The sequence below is a fragment of the Tamandua tetradactyla genome, chromosome 6 (genome assembly GCF_023851605.1).
Source record: "Tamandua tetradactyla isolate mTamTet1 chromosome 6, mTamTet1.pri, whole genome shotgun sequence".
NCBI lineage: Eukaryota > Metazoa > Chordata > Mammalia > Pilosa > Myrmecophagidae > Tamandua > Tamandua tetradactyla.
In genome coordinates this window covers 59,881,464-59,903,450 of record NC_135332.1, presented here as the reverse complement: position 1 = coordinate 59,903,450, position 21,987 = coordinate 59,881,464, and the positions used below count along the sequence as shown (strand labels likewise).

Genomic DNA, 21,987 nt, shown 5'->3' with positions numbered 1-21,987 from the left:
TTTACTGATCAATAAACAAAATATTTATTCAGCACCCACGTGCCAAGCACTGTGCTAGGCACTGCGGTGGATACAAAAATTTAAGACATGGTTCCTGCCCTTAAAGAGCTTACAATCTCATGAGGGAGACAAGACTAATATACATATAACAGCTAGGAACAGTACAAGACAATATAAATTTGGTGTAGAGTATGTCATACAGACCTGAAGCTTTAAAGGAATTAAAAGGAGAGAGACAATGAAATGAGCATTAGAGTCAAGATATCTTGAGAAGTCAGGAACTGGGCCTGGCCTTGAAGGACTGAAGAAAATTAAATGGGGGTCTCTGTTAGGTAGAAGTGGGAGTAAAGCTCAAAGGAAGACAAAAAACAGTAGGCATCGAATACAGGGCTTACTAAGAAGTCACTGTGGATTTCTGAGCTGAGATGTGACTTGATCATATAAGGCTCAACAAATTTAATGCAAACTCATAAAACATGAAGGGGTTTAGCAGATCTCCTGCAGAACACTGAAGATAATGGCAGGATTATGACTAAGAACACAGATGGCGCCCACCTGTCAGAGGAAAACATAGTTACAACATAAAATGCTGGCAGGATGAATGGCAATTGTACGAAGCCTTTTACCCAACATGGCAATAGCTGCAAATATATCCTAATTTTCAGAGACCCCACAGACAGACAAGGGTTTCATTACCAAGATCCAGAACTTGGGTGTTCTCTCCTTAGAGAGGCTACACAAGAGGTAGAAAAGATATTAGAATATACAAGAGTGACAAGAAAAAGAACCAGTGGAGAGAGATGCAAATAGAAATTCATAGTGAAAAAACACACCAAATGTATATAAAATGTACCTCCTAGGGAGATGCAGTTTGCACGTCCATTGCTTTTGTTAACGAACGTATACTATATTTCTGTAATGAGAAAACTATGCCCCAGACAGGTGTGCTTTTCAGTGTTACTGGCAGATCCAAGAACCTCTCAAATTATATGGTCATGAAATAAAATTCTGTTTATCAAATTTCATTTTTCAGTTGTCCTGCATTACAAAAAGGAAGTGTGTTCTAGAAGGATGAAAAACTGAGAGGTAAGTTGGGGATGAAGGGGAACTTTTTCTTATGTCCAAGTGAACAGGTATCCTGTCAAGCAATGCAGGGCTGGGGATGGTGGTTGTGGGACTGGCCAAGCTGTTAAGAGATCAGTGATTGAAATTACCACTGCCAGAATACAGTGTAGTGGCACCATATGGCATCCGTGACTAGGAATATTCCATCCCATAAAATCAGGGAACTCAAAATCATACAGCTGAATGCCTTTAGGATGTAAATTCAAAATTTGTTTCCTGCTCTATCAAGTATCTGCTGCACATATATTCCTTACCTAAATGAACAGATAGTGAATAGAATTTGGATTAGATTTTTGCCACAAAAATTCCACGAATTGGATAACTCAAAGCTAACCCAGGGTAACAAAATTATGGAAACCTATTTCTAGCCTTAAAACAAACAAATTTCTTTTTAAAAAGTCATTGATAAAGCTTTCTTGAACAAAGACAGAATATATGACAAAAGAATCCCATAAGGATTATACATTCTAAGACTGGCATTTAAACTGTTAAAAGATTTTTTTAAACCACTTAAAAAAAAAAAAAGTCCCATTCACCCAATTCCATAAAACTGCAACATATTCAGTTACCTACTAGCAACATTTAAAATATTTATATTAAATTCTATTACTTATACATATCTATTTAAAGACATTAAATACTTTTCACTTTCAAAAACAATCTGAAAATTCCCATTTAATGTTTACATTTAATCAAAGCCTTATATCCATCTTTCTAAGGAAAATCTCATGCTATGAAAACCTACACTTAAGCTGAAAATACTTCTGACAATCAAATTTTGGGAAATGGTCCTGTGCCTACAGGATGGTTATGAAAATCATTTTGAAATAATCCTTTTTTTGCAGTGGCAATTTTAGTTTTCGGGGTTCTTTGAATTACTTAAGGAGTATAGCCATAATCCTGGTGAGATTCGGGGAAGGATTAATATTTTGGACAAGTATTTACTGAACTACTACATTAACTACTGACTTCTGTGGACCCTAATCTCTACTTGATTGAGAAGATAAACTAGGTACTTGGCTTTGAAAAGTTCTTGGCCTAACATGAAGGAAATGACAAATGTTTACGCAAAGATATAAGGGAAACTCAAACCTGCTTAACTAGTACCTGTTCATCTGGCTCCAAAGTCAACGTTCTACCTTGTTTTCCACATCTGAAGATTTTGTTTTCCAAAAATGTAGCCATAACCAGTCTTTCCCTGGTATTTCTCCCCTACGCCCACCTCCCAGGTATTTCTTAATGGAGAAATGCAAGCAGAATATATAAGACTCCACATTAGTTTTTCACTTATAGTTGACTTTCCTATAGCTGAATTCTTGCAGCCAAAGAATCACTTTCCCCATTTTTTCCACATTGTCTGACAACTTGAAGATTTACAAAATCCAGACTGAGAACAAAGTATTTGGACGACAGAAATAAATCTTCTTCCTCCTGAAGCTAGCATTCTAAATTCATAAGATGTGTATACAATAGTATGACAGTTGCGATTTGTGAACTGGCAGCAAACCACATATTTCCAATTTTGAAATGAAATCCAGTCAAAAACTGTAGGAAACAAGGGAGAGTGGGCATGTGAACTGCTCTGAGCTTGGTTTAATGCAGGAGAGCTAGAATATATTACCTTAATTTAAAAGATCACACACAAATGCTTTAATATGGTGAGAGAGAGATGGAATTCAGTTTTATTTTGTCCTCTCTGAAACTTCCATTTACACCATGGCTTTGCCTATCAAAGAAGAGAAAGAAAAAGCCCTGCCTTATACCATGGAACTCAAGTATTCATGTACTTGTAAGTAAGAAGTGGCAGGATATTTGTTTCTCCAGTTTTTTTTTTTCTTTTTGGCTCCAAAAGATTACACTTTCAATACCAGTGTAGTGAGGAACCACTGGCAAACTGCTGGAAATGTCTTCTGGATTAATCAGTGTACCATTTCATAAAGTGCTTCTGGAATTAAAATCTGTAAAGCTGTCAAAAGCATCCACACTTTTGCAACACAAAGGATAAAAGAATCCCAATGGGTATTTCCCTTGAGCCTTCCCAGTCTCGTTATTGTCACTGCTGTCACTGCCGCTTTAAGCTCCGAGGCGCTGACCTTCACCCCAAGCAAAGCCTCCTGGCCGCTCTTCAGGTAGTGGATTGTAATTTGGATCCTCATCTGGTGTATCAAAAATAGCCTTCCTAAAATATAGGCAACAAACAGAATTTAGTCCCAGAGTCATCTTAGGTCCTAAACGGTGCAATGAATTCAGACCCCACAGTGCTTCCAATGGACAAGCATTATATCTGCTTGCTGTTAAACAGTGTATTTTGAAGGTATTCATTATTATTTAACCTTTTCGTGATCACCTTTTACCTCCTTTACTCATTTGTACTACAAAAGTAGTATACATATTAATTATAAACAAGACAGGAAATACAGATAAGCAAAACATCCTAAATTCCCAGGGATAACATAACCATTGTAGTTTTCATTATTCTTCCAAAATGTAATTTTATGAAAGTTAGATTACACTCCTTCTGTTTTGTAACCTGATTTTCACTTAACATATCATATCTTCCCATAGCCATTAACTTTTTTTTTTTTTCCACATGGGCAGGCCCTGGGAAACGAACCCAGGTCTCCGGCATGGCAGGCGAGAACTCTGCCTGCTGAGCCACCATGGCCCATCTGTTCACTTTTTTAATTAAAAAAAATTAACAAGGTATCCCAAGAAAAATTACTGCCGAGTACAGAAAGGGATAGGAAATGTCCAAAAGACATTTTAGTAGTAAAAACTTCACGTGCTGGTTTGAAACTGTTGTGTACCCTAGAAAATCCATGTTCTTTAACCCTAATTCAGTATCGTTGGAGGGATCTTTATGATGGTTTCATGGAGATGTGACCCACCCAACTGTGGGTGGTACATTGTGATTAGGTGGTTTGCATGGAGATGCGTTTCCACCATTCAAGATGGGTCACATACTGAAGTCTTTTAAGAATAGACAAGAGACCTTTGGAGATACAAAAGGAAAATGCCCCGAGGGAAGCCAAAGAACCAGCCATGTGCCTTCCCAGCTGACAGAGGCGAGCCCGATCCATCCACCTTCTTTGAGTCTTTCTCTTGATGCTTTAGATTCGACATTTTTATAGTACCCTTAGAACTATAAACTTACAACTTAATAAATTCCCTTTTTAAAAGCTGTCCCATTTCTGGTATATTGCATTCCGGCAGCCTTTAACAAACTAAAACACCTCATTAAAGAATAAACCATTAAAGCAACATCCTCTGTTTGCATTCATATTGCTAACTATACTTGCTCACAGCTGATAAAATTCAAAATGTATCTGAAGACTTTTACTCTATATTGGGGTCAGAAAAGATATTTATATTTCAAAGTGAGTTATTTTAATTCTTACAAATTAACAATAAAAAACAAACACACACATCAAATGGAATAATGGGTAAATGGCCAGTAAACATGAAAATACTTGCTCTCATGATAGTCGAAGGAAAGCATATTAAAACCTGAGATCCCTCTCTTGTATTAATAAGAAAAAAAAAACACAAAAAAACACCTGAGATCCCATTCCCATCCCAAACAATTCAGTCTGAAAGCCATGAGGTGGGGCAGAACAAAGCAGGTGTCCACGCAGGGAAGGAACACCACGGGCATTCACACTTGGTGGTGGCTTGGCCCAGGGTGTCAGAGCCTACGTAGGGGGAGAAAACTAGTTAGTCTGTAAAAACTAGTTATTCGACTTTAGGATAAAATTATGCTTTCTTTTTAACAAAGTATATTCTGTACGCTTTATATACCTGCATACTTTTAAAGGATTTTTGAACTGCTTTTTACACATACAATAAAATTTGTCAAAATAATTTGATTTCATTACAAATACCCCTTTAGAAGGCAGCCTAGCATGCGGAATCTGAGGCCATGCAGGGCAGCAAGGCATTCTCATGAGAGAGGGTGGCCTGATGGGAGACTGCTTACACACGGCGGGAGGCAGTATTAAATAAGTAAATATATGAATAACAGGAGTCAGGTTCCATATGGAAAAGGGATAGCACAGTCACACAAAACACTACTCAGTAATAGAAATTACTGATACATGCAACAATGGAGACGAATTTGAAAATATTATGCTGAATGAAAGCAGCCTTATATAAAATTAGAATAGTGATTGCCTCTTAGGGGACTGGGGCAAGGATTGACAGGAAAGGGACATGAAGGGACTTTCTGGAGCGATGATTATTTTCTTTATCTTGGTGTTTGGCTAACATAGGTCTTATTATTTATGAAACCTTGTTAAAGACATACTTAAGATTTGTGTATTTTGTTGTATATAAATAAATATTGAACTTTGACAACATGCATGCCAAACTGTTTAAGTGTCCTGGATTGAAAGATGGATGGAGAGATGAATCGATGGCAAAAAGCACGAATAATAAAATATTAATTGCAGAATCTATGTGGTGGATACATGATGCTTAGTGTACAATTTTACAACTTTTCTCTGAAAATTTTCATAATAAAATATTTGAGGAAACATATAGAAAAGAAAACACCTAGAATGAATAATGTAGGGTTGCACTGGAGCTGGGAGTAATCAGGATAAACTCACACTTTAAAAATACATATATCTAAAAATAGAGTTGTACATGTGTGCATACACATAGAAATGCATATACATACATATAAAATTCTCTTGGTGTGGTCATCAAGAGGGACAGTGACACTCCAAAAGCAATGAGCATATCTATCACCCAGATATTGGCTTCTAAATACCACTAAAAGACAACAGAGGGGCGGGCAACAGTGGCCCAGTGGCAGAATTCTCACCTGTTATGCCAGAGACCCGGGTTTGATTCCCGGTGCCTGTCCATGTCAAAAAAAAAAAAAAAAGCCACAGGGCTCCCTACGAAAATAGATGATTATAGGACTGGGTGAAAGAAAGCACAAGATGGGCCTCAACATCTTGTGCCAGAATGTAAGGAAATGTTCAAAAAAATGTAGACATGATGAAAAGGACATAGAAAACACTCCAAATAGGTTCTCATCAGCCAAATGTGAGATAATATAAACATCAAAATAAATAATAAGGGATAATGATACATGAAAAAAAAAGAAACCAAGGACCCATACATATATAAATAAATTGACTGAAATTCAATAGGGAAAGGGACATTTACATAGTCTCAAAGCTCTTTCCCACAAAAGATTTAATTACAAAAGGAGAAAGTGTAACTTTACCATGGAGAAGCCCAGCAGACCTTAATCAAGTGAGCAAAGTAATTACCAAGTCACTTTGACAAATAAGACAATCGAAATCCTGTACTAATCAGCCTGCAGTAAGAACTCAGTATCACTTCTGTGATATTCCTGCCAAAGATGCAAAATTTGAATCTAAATGTAATGAAACATAAGACAAACCTAAATCAACGGATATTCAACAAAATGCGCCTACAATCTTCAAAAAACTCAATGTCATGAAAGTTAAAAACTGAGGAAATGTCTCAAACTGAAGGGTACTAAAGAGACATTATGGCTAAACATAATGTCTGAATCTGATCTGCTGTCTTTTGCCATAAAGAACATTAGTAGGACAACTGCCACAACTGGAATTGAGGATGAGGATTATTGTGTATTTCCTGATTTTGATTATAATTATGTAGAAGAACATCCTTACTTGTAGAAAATACATATTAAAGTGGGTGCCTGGGCACAAATCGACAATGTACTTTCAAACAGACAAGAAAAAAAGTTCTTTGTACTACATTTGATATTTTCTGTAAATCTAAAATTGTTTCAAAATGAAACAATTCATAAAAAGCAATGATATACCATCTATAACTACCAAATTGGGAAAGGTTAATATAAGATATCTCCCCAGCTTTGATGGGAACGTGTGGCAATGGATACTTACATACTGCTGGAAGAAATGTAAACTTGCATATTCATTTCAGAAGGCAATTTAGCGATAAGGAAAACAGCAATTTCACGTCTGGAAATTTATTCTTTGAAAATAATCATAGATGTGTGCAAAGATTTAGCTAAAGGAATGTTCACCACTCGAGTTATATAAGGGAAAAGCAAAAACTAATGTATTAATCTATACGGGACTAGTAAAATTTTTCTGTATCTATACCACAGAATATAATATAGCTATTACAATTTAGTAGCACATTTATGATGGAAAAATGATGATAACATATAGGTTAAAAAGGTTATGATCAACAACACACTCTTAAACAACGAGTGGGTCAAAGAAGAAATTGCAAGAGAAATTAGTAAACACCTCGAGGCAAATGAAAACGAAAACACAACATATCAAAACCTATGGGACGCAGCAAAGGCAGTGCTAAGAGGGAAATTTATTGCCCTAAATGCCTATATCAGAAAAGAAGAAAAGGCAAAAATGCAGGAATTAACTGTCCACTTGGAAGAACTGGAGAAAGAACAGCAAACTAATCCCAAAGCAAGCAAAAGGAAAGAAATAACAAAGATTAGAGCAGAAATAAATGAAATTGAAAACATGAAAACAATAGAGAAAATCAATAAGACCAGAAGTTGGTTCTATGAGAAAATCAATAAGATTGATGGGCCCTTAGCAAGATTGACAAAAAGAAGAAGAGAGAGGATGCAAATGAATAAGATCAGAAATGGAAGAGGAGACATAACTACTGACCTCACAGAAATAAAGGATGTAATAACAGGATACTATGAACAACTTTACGCTAATAAATACAATAATGTAGATGAAATGGACAAGTTCCTAGAAAATCATGAACAACCAACTTTGACTCAAGAAGAAATAGATGACCTCAACAAACCAATCACAAGTAAAGAAATCGAATCAGTCATTCAAAAGCTTCCGAAAAAGAAAAGTCCAGGACCAGACGGCTTCACATGTGAATTCTACCAAACATTCCAGAAAGAATTAGTACCAACTCTCCTCAAACTCTTCAAACAAATCGAAGTGGAGGGAAAGCTACCTAATTCATTCTATGAAGCCCACATCACCCTCATATCAAAACCAGGCAAAGATATTACAAAAAAAGAAAACTACAGACCAATCTCTCTAATGAATATAGATGCAAAAATCCTCAACAAAATTCTAGCAAATCGAATCCAGCAACACATTAAAAGAATTATACATCATGACCAAGTAGGATTCATCCCAGGTATGCAAGGATGGTTCAACATAAGAAAATCAATTAATGTAATACACCATATCAACAAATCAAAGCAGAAGAATCACATGATCATCTCAATTGATGCAGAGAAGGCATTTGACAAGATTCAACATCCTTTCCTGTTGAAAACACTTCAAAGGATAGGAATACAAGGGAACTTCCTTAAAATGATAGAGGGAATATATGGAAAACCCACAGCTAATATCATCTTCAATGGGGAAAAATTGAAAACTTTCCCCCTAAGATCAGGAAGAAGACGAGGATGTCCATTATCACCACTATTATTCAACATTGTGTTGGAGGTTCTAGCCAGAGCAATTAGACAAGAAAAAGAAATACAAGGCATCAAAACTGGAAAGGAAGAAGTAAAACTATCACTATTTGCAGACGATATGATACTATACGTCGAAAACCGGAAAAATCCACAACAAAACTACTAGAGCTAATAAATGAGTACAGCAATGTAGCAGGTTACAAGATCAACATTCAAAAATCTGTATCATTTCTACACACTAGTAATGAACAAGCTGAGGGGGAAATCAAGAAACGAATCCCATTTACAATTGCAACTAAAAGAATAAAATACCTAGGAATAAATTTAACTAAAGAGACAAAAAACATATATAAAGAAAACTACAAAAAACTGCTAAAAGAAATCACAGAAGACCTAAATAGATGGAAGGGCATACCGTGTTCATGGATTGAAGACTAAATATAGTTAAGATGTCAATCCTACCTAAAATGATCTACAGATTCAATGCAATACCAATCAAAATCCCAACAACTTATTTTTCAGAAATAGAAAAACCAATAAGCAAATTTATTTGGAAGGGCAGGGTGCCCCGAATTGCTAAAAACATCTTGAGGAAAAAAAACGAAGCTAGAGGTCTCGCGCTACCTGACTTTAAGGCATATTATGAAGCCACAGTGGTCAAAACAGCATGGTATTGGCATAAAGATATCGACCAATGGAATCGAATAGAGTGCTCAGATATAGACCCTCTCATCTATGGACATCTGATCTTTGATAAGGCAGTCAAGCCAACTCACCTGGGACAGAACAGTCTCTTCAATAAATGGTGCCTAGAGAACTGGATATCCATATGCAAAAGAACGAAAGAGGACCCGCATCTCACACCCTATACAAAAGTTAACTCAAAATGGATCAAAGATCTAAACATTAGGTCTAAACCATAAAACAGTTAGAGGAAAATGTAGGGAGATATCTTATGAAACTTACAATTGGAGGCGGTTTTATGGACCTTAAACCTAAAGCAAGAGCATTGAAGAAGGAAAGAAAGAAATGGGAGCTCCTCAAAATTAAACACTTCTGTGTATCAAAGAACTTCATCAAGAAAGTAGAAAGACAGCCTACACAATGGGAGACAATATTTGGAAATGACATATCAGATAAAGGTCTAGTATCCAGAATTTATAAAGAGATTGTTCAACTCAACAACAAAAAGACAGCCAACCCAATTACAAAATGGGAAAAAGACTTGAACAGACACCTATCAGAAGAGGAAATACAAATGGCCAAAAGGCACATGAAGAGATGCTCAATGTCCCTGGCCATTAGAGAAATGCAAATCAAAACCACAATGAGATATCATCTCACACCCACCAGAATGGCCATTATCAACAAAACAGAAAATGACAAGTGCTGGAGAGGATGCGGAGAAAGAGGCACACTTATCCACTGTTGGTGGGAATGTCAAATGGTGCAACCACTGTGGAAGGCAGTTTGGCGGTTCCTCAAAAAGCTGAATATAGAATTGCCATACGACCCAGCAATACCATTGCTGGGTATCTACTCAAAGGACTTAAGGGCAAAGACACAAACGGACATTTGCACACCAATGTTTATAGCAGCGTTATTTACAATTGCAAAGAGATGGAAACAGCCGAAATCTCCATCAACAGTAGAGTGGCTAAACAAACTGTGGTATATACATACGATGGAATATTATGCAGCTTTAAGACAGAATAAACTTATGAAGCATGTAATAACATGGATGGACCTAGAGAACATTATGCTGAGTGAGTCTAGCCAAAAACTAAAGGACAAATACTGTATGGTCCCACTGATGTGGGACATTCGAGAATAAACTTGGAATATGTCATTGGTAACAGAGTCCAGCAGGAGTCAGAAACAGGGTAAGATAATGGGTGATTGGAGCTGAAGGGATACAGACTGTGCAACAGGACTAGATTCAAAAACTCAAAAATGGACAGCACATTAATACCTAATTGTAAAGTAATCATGTTAAAACACTGAATGAAGCTGCATCTGAGCTATAGGTTTTTTTTTTGTCTGTCTGTCTTTTTTTTTTTTGTACTATTATTATTATTTTTATTTTTTCTCTATATTAACATTCTATATCTTTTTCTGTTGTTTTGCTAGTTCTTCTTCTAAATCGATGCAAATGTACTAAGAAATGATGATCATGCATCTATGTGATGATATTAAGAATTACTGATTGCATATGTAGAATGAAATGATTTCTAAATGTTGGGTTAATTTTTTTTCTTTAATTAAAAAAAAAAAAGGTTATGAAATAGCATTTTAAGAAAGTGCCAGAGTAAGACTAAAGAACACATACCAAAAAAGTTAACAATAGCAACCAGTCATAATTAAGCAGGAGGGATTATGGATGATTTTACTTCCTTCTTTTCGCTTAACTATTCTAGAACAAACATTTTATAATAAAGACTTTTTCTATATATTATTTCCCAAGGACACAAAATTCTGGAATAGAAAGGGGTCTCATAAATCAAAATTATACCATGGGAAACTAATGTGCAAAATAAGAAGGGACTTGGGCGGGCCATGGTGGCTCAGCAGGCAGAGTTCTCACGTGCCATGCTGGAGACCCAGGTTTGATTCCTGATGCTTGCCCATGCAAAAAAAAAGGGACTTGCTTAAGATCATATGGCTGGTCGGTGGAAGAGCTACCCTTGATTTCTAGTCCCAAAGCTATTTCCATTCTACTTCACTGCTTATCTCTACCACCTGCTTGGAAAACCAGAAATTCCACCAGTAGTAACTTTCCTCTGGTCACAATTTTGCTCATTTTTGCTACCTCAAATTTCTAAACTTGGATCGCAGCTTTCATGAAAACAAGCTCCTCCCTGGGATAGGAGGTTTTAGTGGTCATTACCAAATCACTCCCCTGATGCCTGAGTCTGTTAATCTCACTCTGGCCCTGTCTGCTCCTGCCCAGTCCAAGTGCTTCTCAATTGCTGGCAGTCTGAACAATCAGCAAATATTTACTGAATTATGCCAAGAGCTATGGCAGCCCCTACGATTTGGACATCATAGATCTTGTCCAAATTTGTCTGCAAGGGAAATATACATAGACAGTTTCAAACTGTCAGGTACCCCAGAAAAGCCATGCTCTTTAATCCTCATTTAATATTGTTGGGCGGGATCTTTTAGATTGCTTCCATGGAGATGTGACCCACCAATTGTAGGTGGTAACTTTTGATTAGATGGTTTCCATGGAGATGTGCCTCTATCCATTCAAAGTGTGGTTGCTTACTAGAGCCCTTTAAAAGGGAACCATTTTGGAAAAAGCTCAAAATCAACAGGGTCCACACAGCAAGAGACCTTTGGAGATGTGAAATGAAGGCGTCCCTGGGGAAGCCTTATGAAATGAGGAAAGAAAACTAGCAGACGTTGCCATGTGCCTTCCTAGCTGAGAGAGTTGTCCAGAATCCAAAGACCCCAGCAGATGCCAGCCATGTGACTTCCCAGCTGATGACTGTTCTAGATGGTATCAGGCTTTCTTGAGTGTGGGTAACCTCTTGTTGGTGCCTAAATTTGGACATTTACACAGCCTTAGAACTGTAAGCTTGCAACTTAATAAACTCCCTTTTAAAAAGCCATTCCATTTCTGATATATTGTATTCCAGCAGCTTCACAAACTAAAAAACCTAGTATGAAATACTCACAAGATAGATGGTGTTTTCAGAATTCTTATTCCACCAGGCTGATTGGGAAATACATCTTCCAAGAAAAAATATATGTGTCCGACTGCAATACCTAGAGGCAACGAGAAATGAAGGATAGAGGAGATGATTAAAATTTGAATTACGGGTGGACCTACCAATCCCAATTGTTTAAATTTAGGATGATACCAGTATAATTTTAAAAATTAAAGAATATTAGAGTCTTTCAGCACATAACTGTCAAACAATATTACAACAGCTATACATGAAGGCCAGACAAAATAAACATGAAAAATAGTGACAAAATAAATTTAAAAGTAAAACAGTAGGAAAAGTCGTGATGAGATTCTTACCCAAGAGGTCCACAATGATTGAGTTCCCCAATAACAAGGAAAAGCCCATGAGCACCCAGGGCAGAAAGGGGGCCTGGAAGTTGAGAAGGCCAAAGAAGTTCATGCGGACGTAAGGGTTCCTTCGGCTCCACACGTAGACAAGCATTATTGTAAAGGCCTGGCCCAAGAAAACTAAGCTCACAAACAAACCAAAAAGCTAGCAAAGGGCATTAAGGAAAATATCAACATTAAAAGTTTAATACAGAACACTAGGCAAGAGCATTAAGGACTTTGTTCTTATGAAAAGTTTGAATTTGAAAAGTTGAGTAGTGGCTACATCTTTAGAGCAACCAAGCAGAAATCTACATCAGCCAAATCATTTGGATTGGCCTCAAACTAATATTCTGCCTTAGCTGTGAAGTCCTTGCCTCTTTGGAAAATTGCTAATTTCTTGGTCAATAATTGCATTAAAGCTCCCTCACCATTAGCACCTTTACAGAGACGAATAAAGCCAGTCGGAGCAAAACTATCTCATGAAACAAGACTACATCTAAGTTTGTCATAAAGATCAAAAAATTTTTATAATCAGTTTTGATGGTGGCCAAATAAATGTCTTACCTACTTAGTTTAAAGTGAAATATATCTACCAACTATGATAAAACAAAGATGCTTAATAGTAACCCACCTGGATTAAAGCTTCCTTTAACTTGTTCACAGTAGAAAAGCATTCTTTCTCACCTCTACGCTTGAAAAGTTGTCACTTAAAGTATGCTGTAAAATAAATGGTAGTACCCTGAAGCTAAAATTTGGAAGTCTACTTTTATCTGACCTTAACATTTTCCCGCTTTTATTCTATTTGTTGAAGGATACGGTCATTAAGAATCCACCAAAAAGGAACATAAATACAAAATCTGCTGTCCGACCTCGGAAAGAGCCTTCTTCTAGCATTCGACAGTAACGATATCTTAAGTTTCAAGTTAAGAAAATGTTAAATACACAAATATGAAGAAAGTAAAATACAATGAATCATTTAAGTACATTTGGATTCAATATTATTTATAAGAACTCAAGCCCTCATTTCTTTAAGAATGTTGAATGGTAGTGTGATTACTTTACTCTTTTACCAGGCGTTTTAGCCAAGGTTAAAACCAGTATCATATTTTACAAAAACCGTCCCTGGCTGGGGAACTAATCCAAACACTATGTAAATATGATTCCGGTCACCTATTAAACCTTTCAAATGTGTATTATCTTTCTCATGATCAGCCACACCCCAACCTCCACCATACTTGCTTTTTCACAACCTATCTTGGAAGAATCCCCATCGAGAATCCTTGTGTGATAAAGTAGTTTATCCTGGCCAAGTAAGTTAAGCAGTTCTATTCCTCAGTCAATAATTAAGTTATGATGAAAAACCTATTTATTAGAAACTTACTAAAATGTCTCACATAGGAGACATGGGAATATATCCCTTCACCCCTACAAGGCCCTCTGTCCGCTGCAGACTGAGTTGTGCTGTTAAACCCTCAGTTTTCTTAATCCAGAGGGGGTGGTAGAAAAGAAGTGCCCCCTGCTCAGTGGTCCCAAGTACCATGTGACCACAGTTTCACAAACCTGAACATGGCAACCCCCAAAGACATTATGGCATTTTCAACCCATAGAACCAAGTTCCAAGGAGATACCTCCTGAATCCACACCCAACCCCCTGCCAGGACTGTACTGTACTCAGGTTGTGTTTAATCACTTTGGACTTGCTGATGCTATTTTGTTTAAGTATGCCTCAACTAATCACTTCTCCCCATCTCCTGACCAGACTTGTAAGCTACTTAAGGGCAGAAATGATATCTTTGCTTGTTAAATATCTACCATTTGAACAAACAGTGGCCTACAATCACCCTTAAAACATAACTGTCTGACCAACTTCTCGATGTAATACTGAGCCATAACCCAGAAGAAATTATAGCTAAGATGGTAATAAAAATAAGTAATAGGATTAACAGGTTCAATTTAATACTCTATTTCCTAAATAAAAGGTTCCAACACTGACCCCACTTAATAAAGGATACAGAAAAATCATATTAAATAAAAAATTGAATCCAACTGGCCCAAAGAATAAAAAATTGGTAATTAACCTCCATATCTGTTAGAAAAAGAAACAAGAGAAAGACGGATTAAATAAAATCACCAGAAAACATTTTAAAAACATTTAAAACAGAAGAGACTATGACAACTGTTGAAAGGTTACAGATATGGTGATACTAGGCTCGGAACAAACTTGGACTTACAATCTGACACAGGACTTTTGTGCTGCAGAATTTTGTACACAGGATTTGGCTGACCCTGAAATTTATAAGGATAATGGGAAAGAATATTTGAAATTGTGATTGCCTTAAAAAAAATAGTAATAAAAAGCTCATACTCTATGGTCAGCCAAATTACGGAAAGTTTGCTGGAAAGACCAACTTAATATACAGAATAGAAAACAGTAATTTCATATATATATATATAGTATCAAAATCTAGTGAACAGACTTGAAATACCAGAGGAAACTCTAAAGATCTAATATAAATTGTCAAGAAATGTTTCTGTTTTAGTCAGAAATTTCCAGAGAAAAGGGTAACGCTAAGGCAAAATACTCAAAGGCTAGTCTCAACAAATAAAGAACTAACGCTCTAATAATTAGAGTCTAACTGATAGCTAAAAGGACACTCATTTACATGTTGGAACCCCCGATACAGACACTTCCCTATCCAACTCATCCACACTGCAAAAATAACTACTCACAATGGCAGAGCATTAAGAATTTTAAAGTGTTTAACATATTCAACTACTTCATGTTTGTCTTAATGACCATATGAGACAAGCAGGCTGGTTCCACCATCCCTATTTTACAGATGAGGAAAGAAAGAGACTTGGATAACTTTAAACTGGTTTGCCCAAGGACACACAGTTTGTGGAGGAAGTCAAATCTAGAACTTCTAAATCCAAATGCAGATTCAAGGTGTCAAGAGTTTTAATTCCAGGCAAACTCAAGCCAAGCAAGCCAGCAGGAAGCAATGAAGTGGATAGATCGGCAGCTCCCAGCAAAGGCATGCCAGGAGTGAAAGAAAACAGTTACAAGAGACCACAGGACTGCTTTACACATCAAAAGTTCTTGAGAATTGGTAGCTATTAAAGTTAAAACAATTCAGTTGTATATACCAACTATATCCAGGACTTTAGAGTCCTCATCCGTGTGAAGAGACAACATATAAGTCCAAGTATAGAAGGAGAGATACTGTAAAAGGAGTATTTTCAGTTACCCCAAGGACACAGAGGAGGATGAATCAAAGAGAACTACACAAAAGTTGAGTCTTGAAAGGCAAGCTGGAGTTTAATGAGTATAAAGTAAATGAAACATACTAGAGACAGAGAAAATAAGCATGTGTACTGACAGAATTTTGGGTCTCTTCCTAACTTCAACTATAGCATGTATGATCATCCTAGAGCAGGAGAATACATCTCTTGTGGACATTCTTATCACTGGGAAAGACTATCTCCCACTGTGATCTACTAAACTGGTATGTTGCTTTAGATGTCAGGCTTCTGGAGTTTTGTTAGTATGATCTGATTCCCAGAAGATGGGTCAATCAAAAGCACTAATAGAACCGAACTTCTAAACTGGACTATGGTGATAACACCATAGTGGTGAGCGTGCCTAGGTGGTGAGTAGATAAAATATGACCATCTTGTGAGACTCTCTCTGGGCAGCTAGCTAGTAAATCTCTTTTCACATTACAACGCTAATCATTAATTCTCAAATACAGCAACTGGACACATGAAAATCATGCAAGGAACTTTAAAAATAAAATACGGATTCTTAAAATCCATCTGTAGTGATTCTGATTTAGTACCTGATAAGGAGTTTGAGAATCCTTTAAAAGTTCCGTAGGTGATTCTGAAGCCCAATCAGGTTGCAAAGTCAGTGCTCTACAGTCCCATAATAAGAACTTACAATCAAAAGTTCCTACTGGATTTTTTTTGAGACAGTATATGACAGGATTTGCTACTAAAAAGTAAAAAAAACAAGTTAAGAAGTTGAAAATTAATCATGATTGTGATGGGCCACTTACTTGAAAGTGTTTAAAGATTAATTCAGGATTGAAGTACAACTGAAAAGGTGTGATCAATTCCAATTGCTGAAACAGAAAAAGAGTTTTTTTTTAAGCAAATTAAAAAGAACAAATTTTAATCATTACAATAAAGGATTAGTAGAACTAGCAAATTCCAGCTCTCAATCACTCAGGCTGAATTATTCCTTTAAGGCTTTCTTCTTAGGCTAGAGGAAGCAGATAAAGAATTCTCTAAAATTGGCACAACTCTTCATATTCCCAGTACTTAATACAAAATAGAAATTTGTTTTATATTGCAATAGTTGAGGCTGACCGGACAGCATGGCAGGCAGGTGGTGATAGTTTAGATACAGTGCAAGTAAGAGCAGCTGCCACCAATGTACCCGTCACATGGGCACCACCTGAAACAACTGTGTGAAACAATGTAACACTCTTACACAACTAAAGAACTGAGACTCCAAACCCTGCTACGTGTCAGGGCTGGGTGCCTCCAGCCAAATCCTATATCCGCATACCCTCTTTATTTCAGCACATTTCCCTCTCGACAATTTCCAACTTTCTACCCGACATCTAAGTTTCTTTACATGTGGACCATCTTTCTCCTATGGAGACCATGGCAGATGGCACACCTGGCCATAGCCAGAGCTCTTGAACACTTTCCCAGATGGGCGGCACCCTCAACTCTGATCCGCTACGTCCGGCCATCATCTGACTCGCAGAAGCTGACACGCAGCCCTCCCCTTTTGAGTCCCTGGGTCAGCATTCTCGGGAACAGCCCAAACCCTGTGTGTCTCCACCCAAGGCTGGGACCAGCCCCTCTGGGTATCTCCGAGGCCCAAACCCCAGTTTCCTTAAGACTCAGTCATATCCAGCCTGGATCAATGAGAAGCTGGCGCTACACAGGCTCACCACAGCGGCGGTGGTAAGGACGCAGGCGGTGGTGTAGGCGCGGCTGACCGGTGGGATCTGCAAGTACTCCAACCGGAGGCTCTGGTACGCCATCTTTCCCACCACCGCCTGCCCCCTACTTCCCCTTCCGCCAGTCGCCCCAGCTGCGGGGCGGGATCTAAGTGGTGGGTGTGGGAGGGGGGAGTGTCTCTCTATTTAGTCTACTCGATATTATCCAATGGACGCCGCGCAGCCATCCAGCCACAAATCGCTAGACAGCTAGGGAAAGCATATCCACCAATCACGAGTTGCGTCTCCGTGGTTCCCCCAGCCCTGTTTCTCCACCCACCAACATTGTGGGACACAAAGTACCGGTTCCTTCCGCCAATCCCCGCCGGCCACAGCTAGCTTTCCCCCACTGGCCTCTTTACGTCACCAATCTAACCCCGCCCCTCTCTGACGGAGAGCCGGCCAACCAGGAGCGCGGTTGCATCCCGCCTTTGCTCTCATTCGCTGAGGCAAGAAGCAGTCGGAACTTTCGGCAGCCAGCCGTGCCTCTCATCTCAGACAGCACACAGTGGTTTAAAGGTGGTGGCGGGAAGCCGGTGTTTGGTCAAATTCATCCTCCTCATGATCGCTTCGGTAAGTGCTGCGGAGCTGCATTCTCTCTGCGGAGGAACGGGAAAGGGATGGAACTGGATTAGTCATCATCGCGGGGCGGCGGGCGGCTGATGGGAGCAGCCTCGCTGGCCTGGCCGAGGACCTCTGACCTGAAGGTCCCGGCATGCAGCGCGGTCGCAGTGCCTGACGGAAGCCTGTCAGCCAGCCGGAAGTAGTTCCTACTCTGCGGTTTCTGGGTCTGCTCAGCGTTGTCTCGGGCTCTCATCGACGAAATTCGCGGAGATACAAATATTGATCAAATCGTAATCACTCAGCCTTTAGGAACCCCAAACCTAGCAGGGAAGATAAGACAGGCCCGCGAAAAGTAATATCCTTAAGTAGAAGTTGATAGGTTAACGCCCTGAACACCAAATCTCATGCTAAGCTCACTTCAAAATGTTAAGCGCTCTACCACTTGGAGTAATTGTTGTGAGTGGGAGTGCGTTGGAGAGAGAAGTATGTATATCGGGGGTTTTAGCATGTAAGTGAGTGTCCCTGTACCTGTCCATTAGACTTAATTATTAGAGCCTTAGTTCTTCATTGAGACTTGCCCTTGAGTGTTTTGCCTTACAATTACCTTTCCTGGGGAAGTTTCTGACTGACCAATATAATAACATTTCTTGACAATTTTTATAAGATCTCTGAAATTTCCTCTGGTATTTCCAGACTATTCACTATCCCAGGAGTTGAAGTTAATAGATCCTGGGGCCTAAAATGGATAGAGATGGAAGTGCAGTGGGAGAGACAGAGAAGGAAAGAGGGTCAGAGGGCTGGAAGTCCTGAAGATTAAGGTATAATGTGACTGTGAATGAGAGTTGGAGGAATAGCGTAGGAAGTTGTGGTCAAAAAGTAGGAGCAGTAGAGGTGAGAAGTTACAAATATCAAGAGCTAGGTGTTAAAGGAGTGGAGATGAAGGTCGCTAAAACTCAGGGAACTGAGTCACTAGGGGTAATGTCTAGACGTCATAGTTATCTAAGATGGTAACTGAACTCAAGACAGCTTTATGCCAAAGTCCTCAGTAAATAAGAGGTGAGGTAAATGAATAATGAGGAGTGGGAAAGGAATTGTGTAGACAGATAGAAAGCCCCTCATAGAGGCAATAGTGAGGCTGGAAGTAACTTTGTATCAAGAAATACAAACTCCTTTTTTTTTTTTGTTAGATACATCCTAGGTTTACAGAAAAATCATGTAAATAATACAGTGGTCTCATATACTGTCGTCTTGTTAATACTTTGCAGTAGCATGGTACCTTTGTTATAATTGATGTAAGAATGTTAAAATTGTACTATTTACTGTAGTTCATAGTTTACATTAGGGTATATTTTTCCACATACCATCCTATTAAAACCTTGCATCAGTAAGGTACATTTGTTATATAATTCATGAAAGCATTTTTATAATTGTACTATTAACTATAGTCCATCAACTACAATAGAGTTCACTATGTTGTACAATCTTGTTTTATCTTTTAATTTTTGTTCTAGTAACACCTAAAATTTCCCCTTTTAACCACATTCACATATATAATTCAGTGCTGTTCATTTCATTCACAATACTGTGCTACCATCACTACCATCCATTTCTAAAACTTTCCAATCAACCTAAATAGAAATTCTATACAAATTAAGCAGTAACTCCTCATCCCTACCCCCTAACCCAGCCCTTGGTAACCTATATTCTACATTCTAACTGTATGAGTTTGCTTATTCTATATTTCATGTCAGTGAATTTACACAATATTTGTTCTTTTTTGTTTGGTTTATTTCACCCAGTATAATGTCTTTAAATTTCATCCATGTGGTCGTATATGTCACAACTGGGCTGGAAGGGGCATTATGTATCAAGAAATACAAGCTTCTTATTTTTTATTTGCTTGCTTGCTCTTTTTTTTTTTGCTCTCCATAATGTGGCTTGTTTCTTTCTTAATTTTTTTTTATCCAAATGTTTTTTCTTTTCACATTACAGATTTTTTGCAGTCTCCTAGTGAAATAAGCCAAGATGTCTGTTGATCCAATGACGTATGAGGCCCAGTTCTTTGGCTTCACACCCCAAACTTGCATGCTTCGGATCTACATTGCATTTCAAGACTACCTATTTGAAGTGATGCAGGCTGTTGAACAGGTTATTCTAAAGAAGCTGGATGGCATCCCGGACTGTGAAGTTAGCCCCGTCCAGATTCGTAAATGCACAGAGAAGTTTCTATGCTTCATGAAAGGACGTTTTGATAACCTTTTTGGCAAAATGGAGCAGCTGTTTTTGCAGTTGATTTTGCGCATTCCCCCAAACATCTTGCTTCCTGAAGATAAATCCCAGGAGATGCATCCTTATACTGAGGAAGAATTCCAGAGTCTCCAAAAAGAAATTGAGCAGTTAGAAGAGAAGTATAGAGTTGAATTGTACACTCATCAGGCTCTTCTTGCAGAATTAGAAGAGCAAAAAATTGTTCAGGACAAACTCAAACAGACATTGACTTTGTTTGATGAGCTTGAAAATGTTGGCAGAGATCATGGGACTAGTGATTTTAGAGAGAGTTTGGTGTCCCTGGTCCAAAACTCTAGGAAACTACAACACATTCGAGACAATGTAGAAAAGGAAGGCAAAAAACTGAATATACTGTAAATTTTAAATAAATAACAAAAAGAAAGTAGAAGGTATAGGAGGTATGTAAATGATTATTACTCTTGTGACTATATAGTTTATTGGATTTTCTCTGTTCACTCTTTCTTATATTCCACATCTTCTTCTTTCTTCGCCCATTCTCCTAAAGGATTTATGCACTAGACCTTGAAGCATCTGCTCCTTAGAGGCCTCTAATTGGTGGAAATGGATTCTTGCAGTAATGGCTTCTGCAGGGACATGATTGAAGAAGTAAAATTATTTCCTGGCCAGAGATATTTGTGAAGATATACCTTGGTCATGATTCCATTTGACTTTGAGCCCCATGGCTTATTGTTTGGCTGAGGCCAAATGAGAAAAAGTCTAATAAGTGGCTCCTTTATTAGCCATCCATTACTGTGGGGCAACCAATATAGAATGCTTGCTCTTGCGTGGTAACTTTTTCTACATGAGGAAGTTGATACCTAGTGGAAAGAAGCAAGTAGCAGAAAAGACAACCTTGATCTTTGATTTAAAAAAAAAAGTTGTTTTTAATTCCAAAACAAATCCTTTCCATGACCAAGGCCTTAGTGATGTTAAGAAATTTACTGTCTTGGACCCCAGGAATAGAAGATCTTGGACAATAAAGAAGCAGATCCCATTGGAATAGAAAAAAGAAGTATGGAACATCCCTTATACAAAATTTACATGAATTGATTGTTAGGTCTTCATACCAAATTTTTTTTTTATTCTTCGGTTAGTTTTGAAATCTACTGTGTAGCTAATATTTAATTTAGTCACACTCTAAGCATCTAATATTTAGTGCCCGCAGTGGGAAATTTTAGCTGAGTCTTGTGCTTAAGTTTTGTGGAGCCTGATAATTCTTTTTGTAATTACTCCCTGTAAAATGTTAGATCACCCAGGGAAGGGGGAAAAATAACAATATTGATCTTAAGGTATTGCTTACCCTCCATGTCTTCCTAAACAAAAGAATTTGGAGTTTCTCCTTCATGTAGAGGAGGGGCAACTTAAGGTTTTTGCAATTAAATGCTCATAGAATTAGAAAGCCTGCATTTGCGTGGAATATGTGTATTATCAAACAGTCCTTTTCTAAATTCTGTATATTAAATACATATGCTTTAATA

General features: G+C 37.9%; 2 protein-coding genes across 7 annotated transcripts; one reads left to right on the top strand and one right to left on the bottom strand.

The window, feature by feature from the left end:
• Positions 1-17,899, bottom strand: DERL2 (derlin 2). Of its 2 annotated transcripts, XM_077165632.1 has the most exons (7): positions 17,609-17,888; positions 16,700-16,765; positions 14,654-14,727; positions 13,458-13,551; positions 12,609-12,804; positions 12,259-12,349; positions 1-3,304 (listed from the first exon to the last, which is right to left on the bottom strand). In XM_077165632.1, the coding sequence occupies exons 1-7, from the start codon at positions 17,699-17,701 to the stop codon at positions 3,199-3,201; spliced, it is 720 nt and encodes a 239-aa protein (XP_077021747.1). In that variant the 5' UTR covers positions 17,702-17,888; the 3' UTR covers positions 1-3,198. The 2 variants fall into 2 exon arrangements, with proteins under 2 accessions (XP_077021747.1, XP_077021748.1); XM_077165633.1 differs by lacking the exons at positions 12,609-12,804; positions 13,458-13,551; positions 14,654-14,727 and having other exon boundaries at positions 17,609-17,899.
• On the top strand, positions 17,805-21,987 carry MIS12 (MIS12 kinetochore complex component). Of its 5 annotated transcripts, XM_077165635.1 has the most exons (3): positions 17,805-18,229; positions 20,213-20,907; positions 21,015-21,987. In XM_077165635.1, the coding sequence occupies exon 2, from the start codon at positions 20,246-20,248 to the stop codon at positions 20,864-20,866; it is 621 nt and encodes a 206-aa protein (XP_077021750.1). In that variant the 5' UTR covers positions 17,805-18,229; positions 20,213-20,245; the 3' UTR covers positions 20,867-20,907; positions 21,015-21,987. The 5 variants fall into 5 exon arrangements, with proteins under 5 accessions (XP_077021750.1, XP_077021749.1, XP_077021753.1 ...); XM_077165634.1 differs by having other exon boundaries at positions 18,029-18,229; positions 20,213-21,987; XM_077165638.1 differs by lacking the exon at positions 17,805-18,229 and adding an exon at positions 18,392-18,572 and having other exon boundaries at positions 20,213-21,987.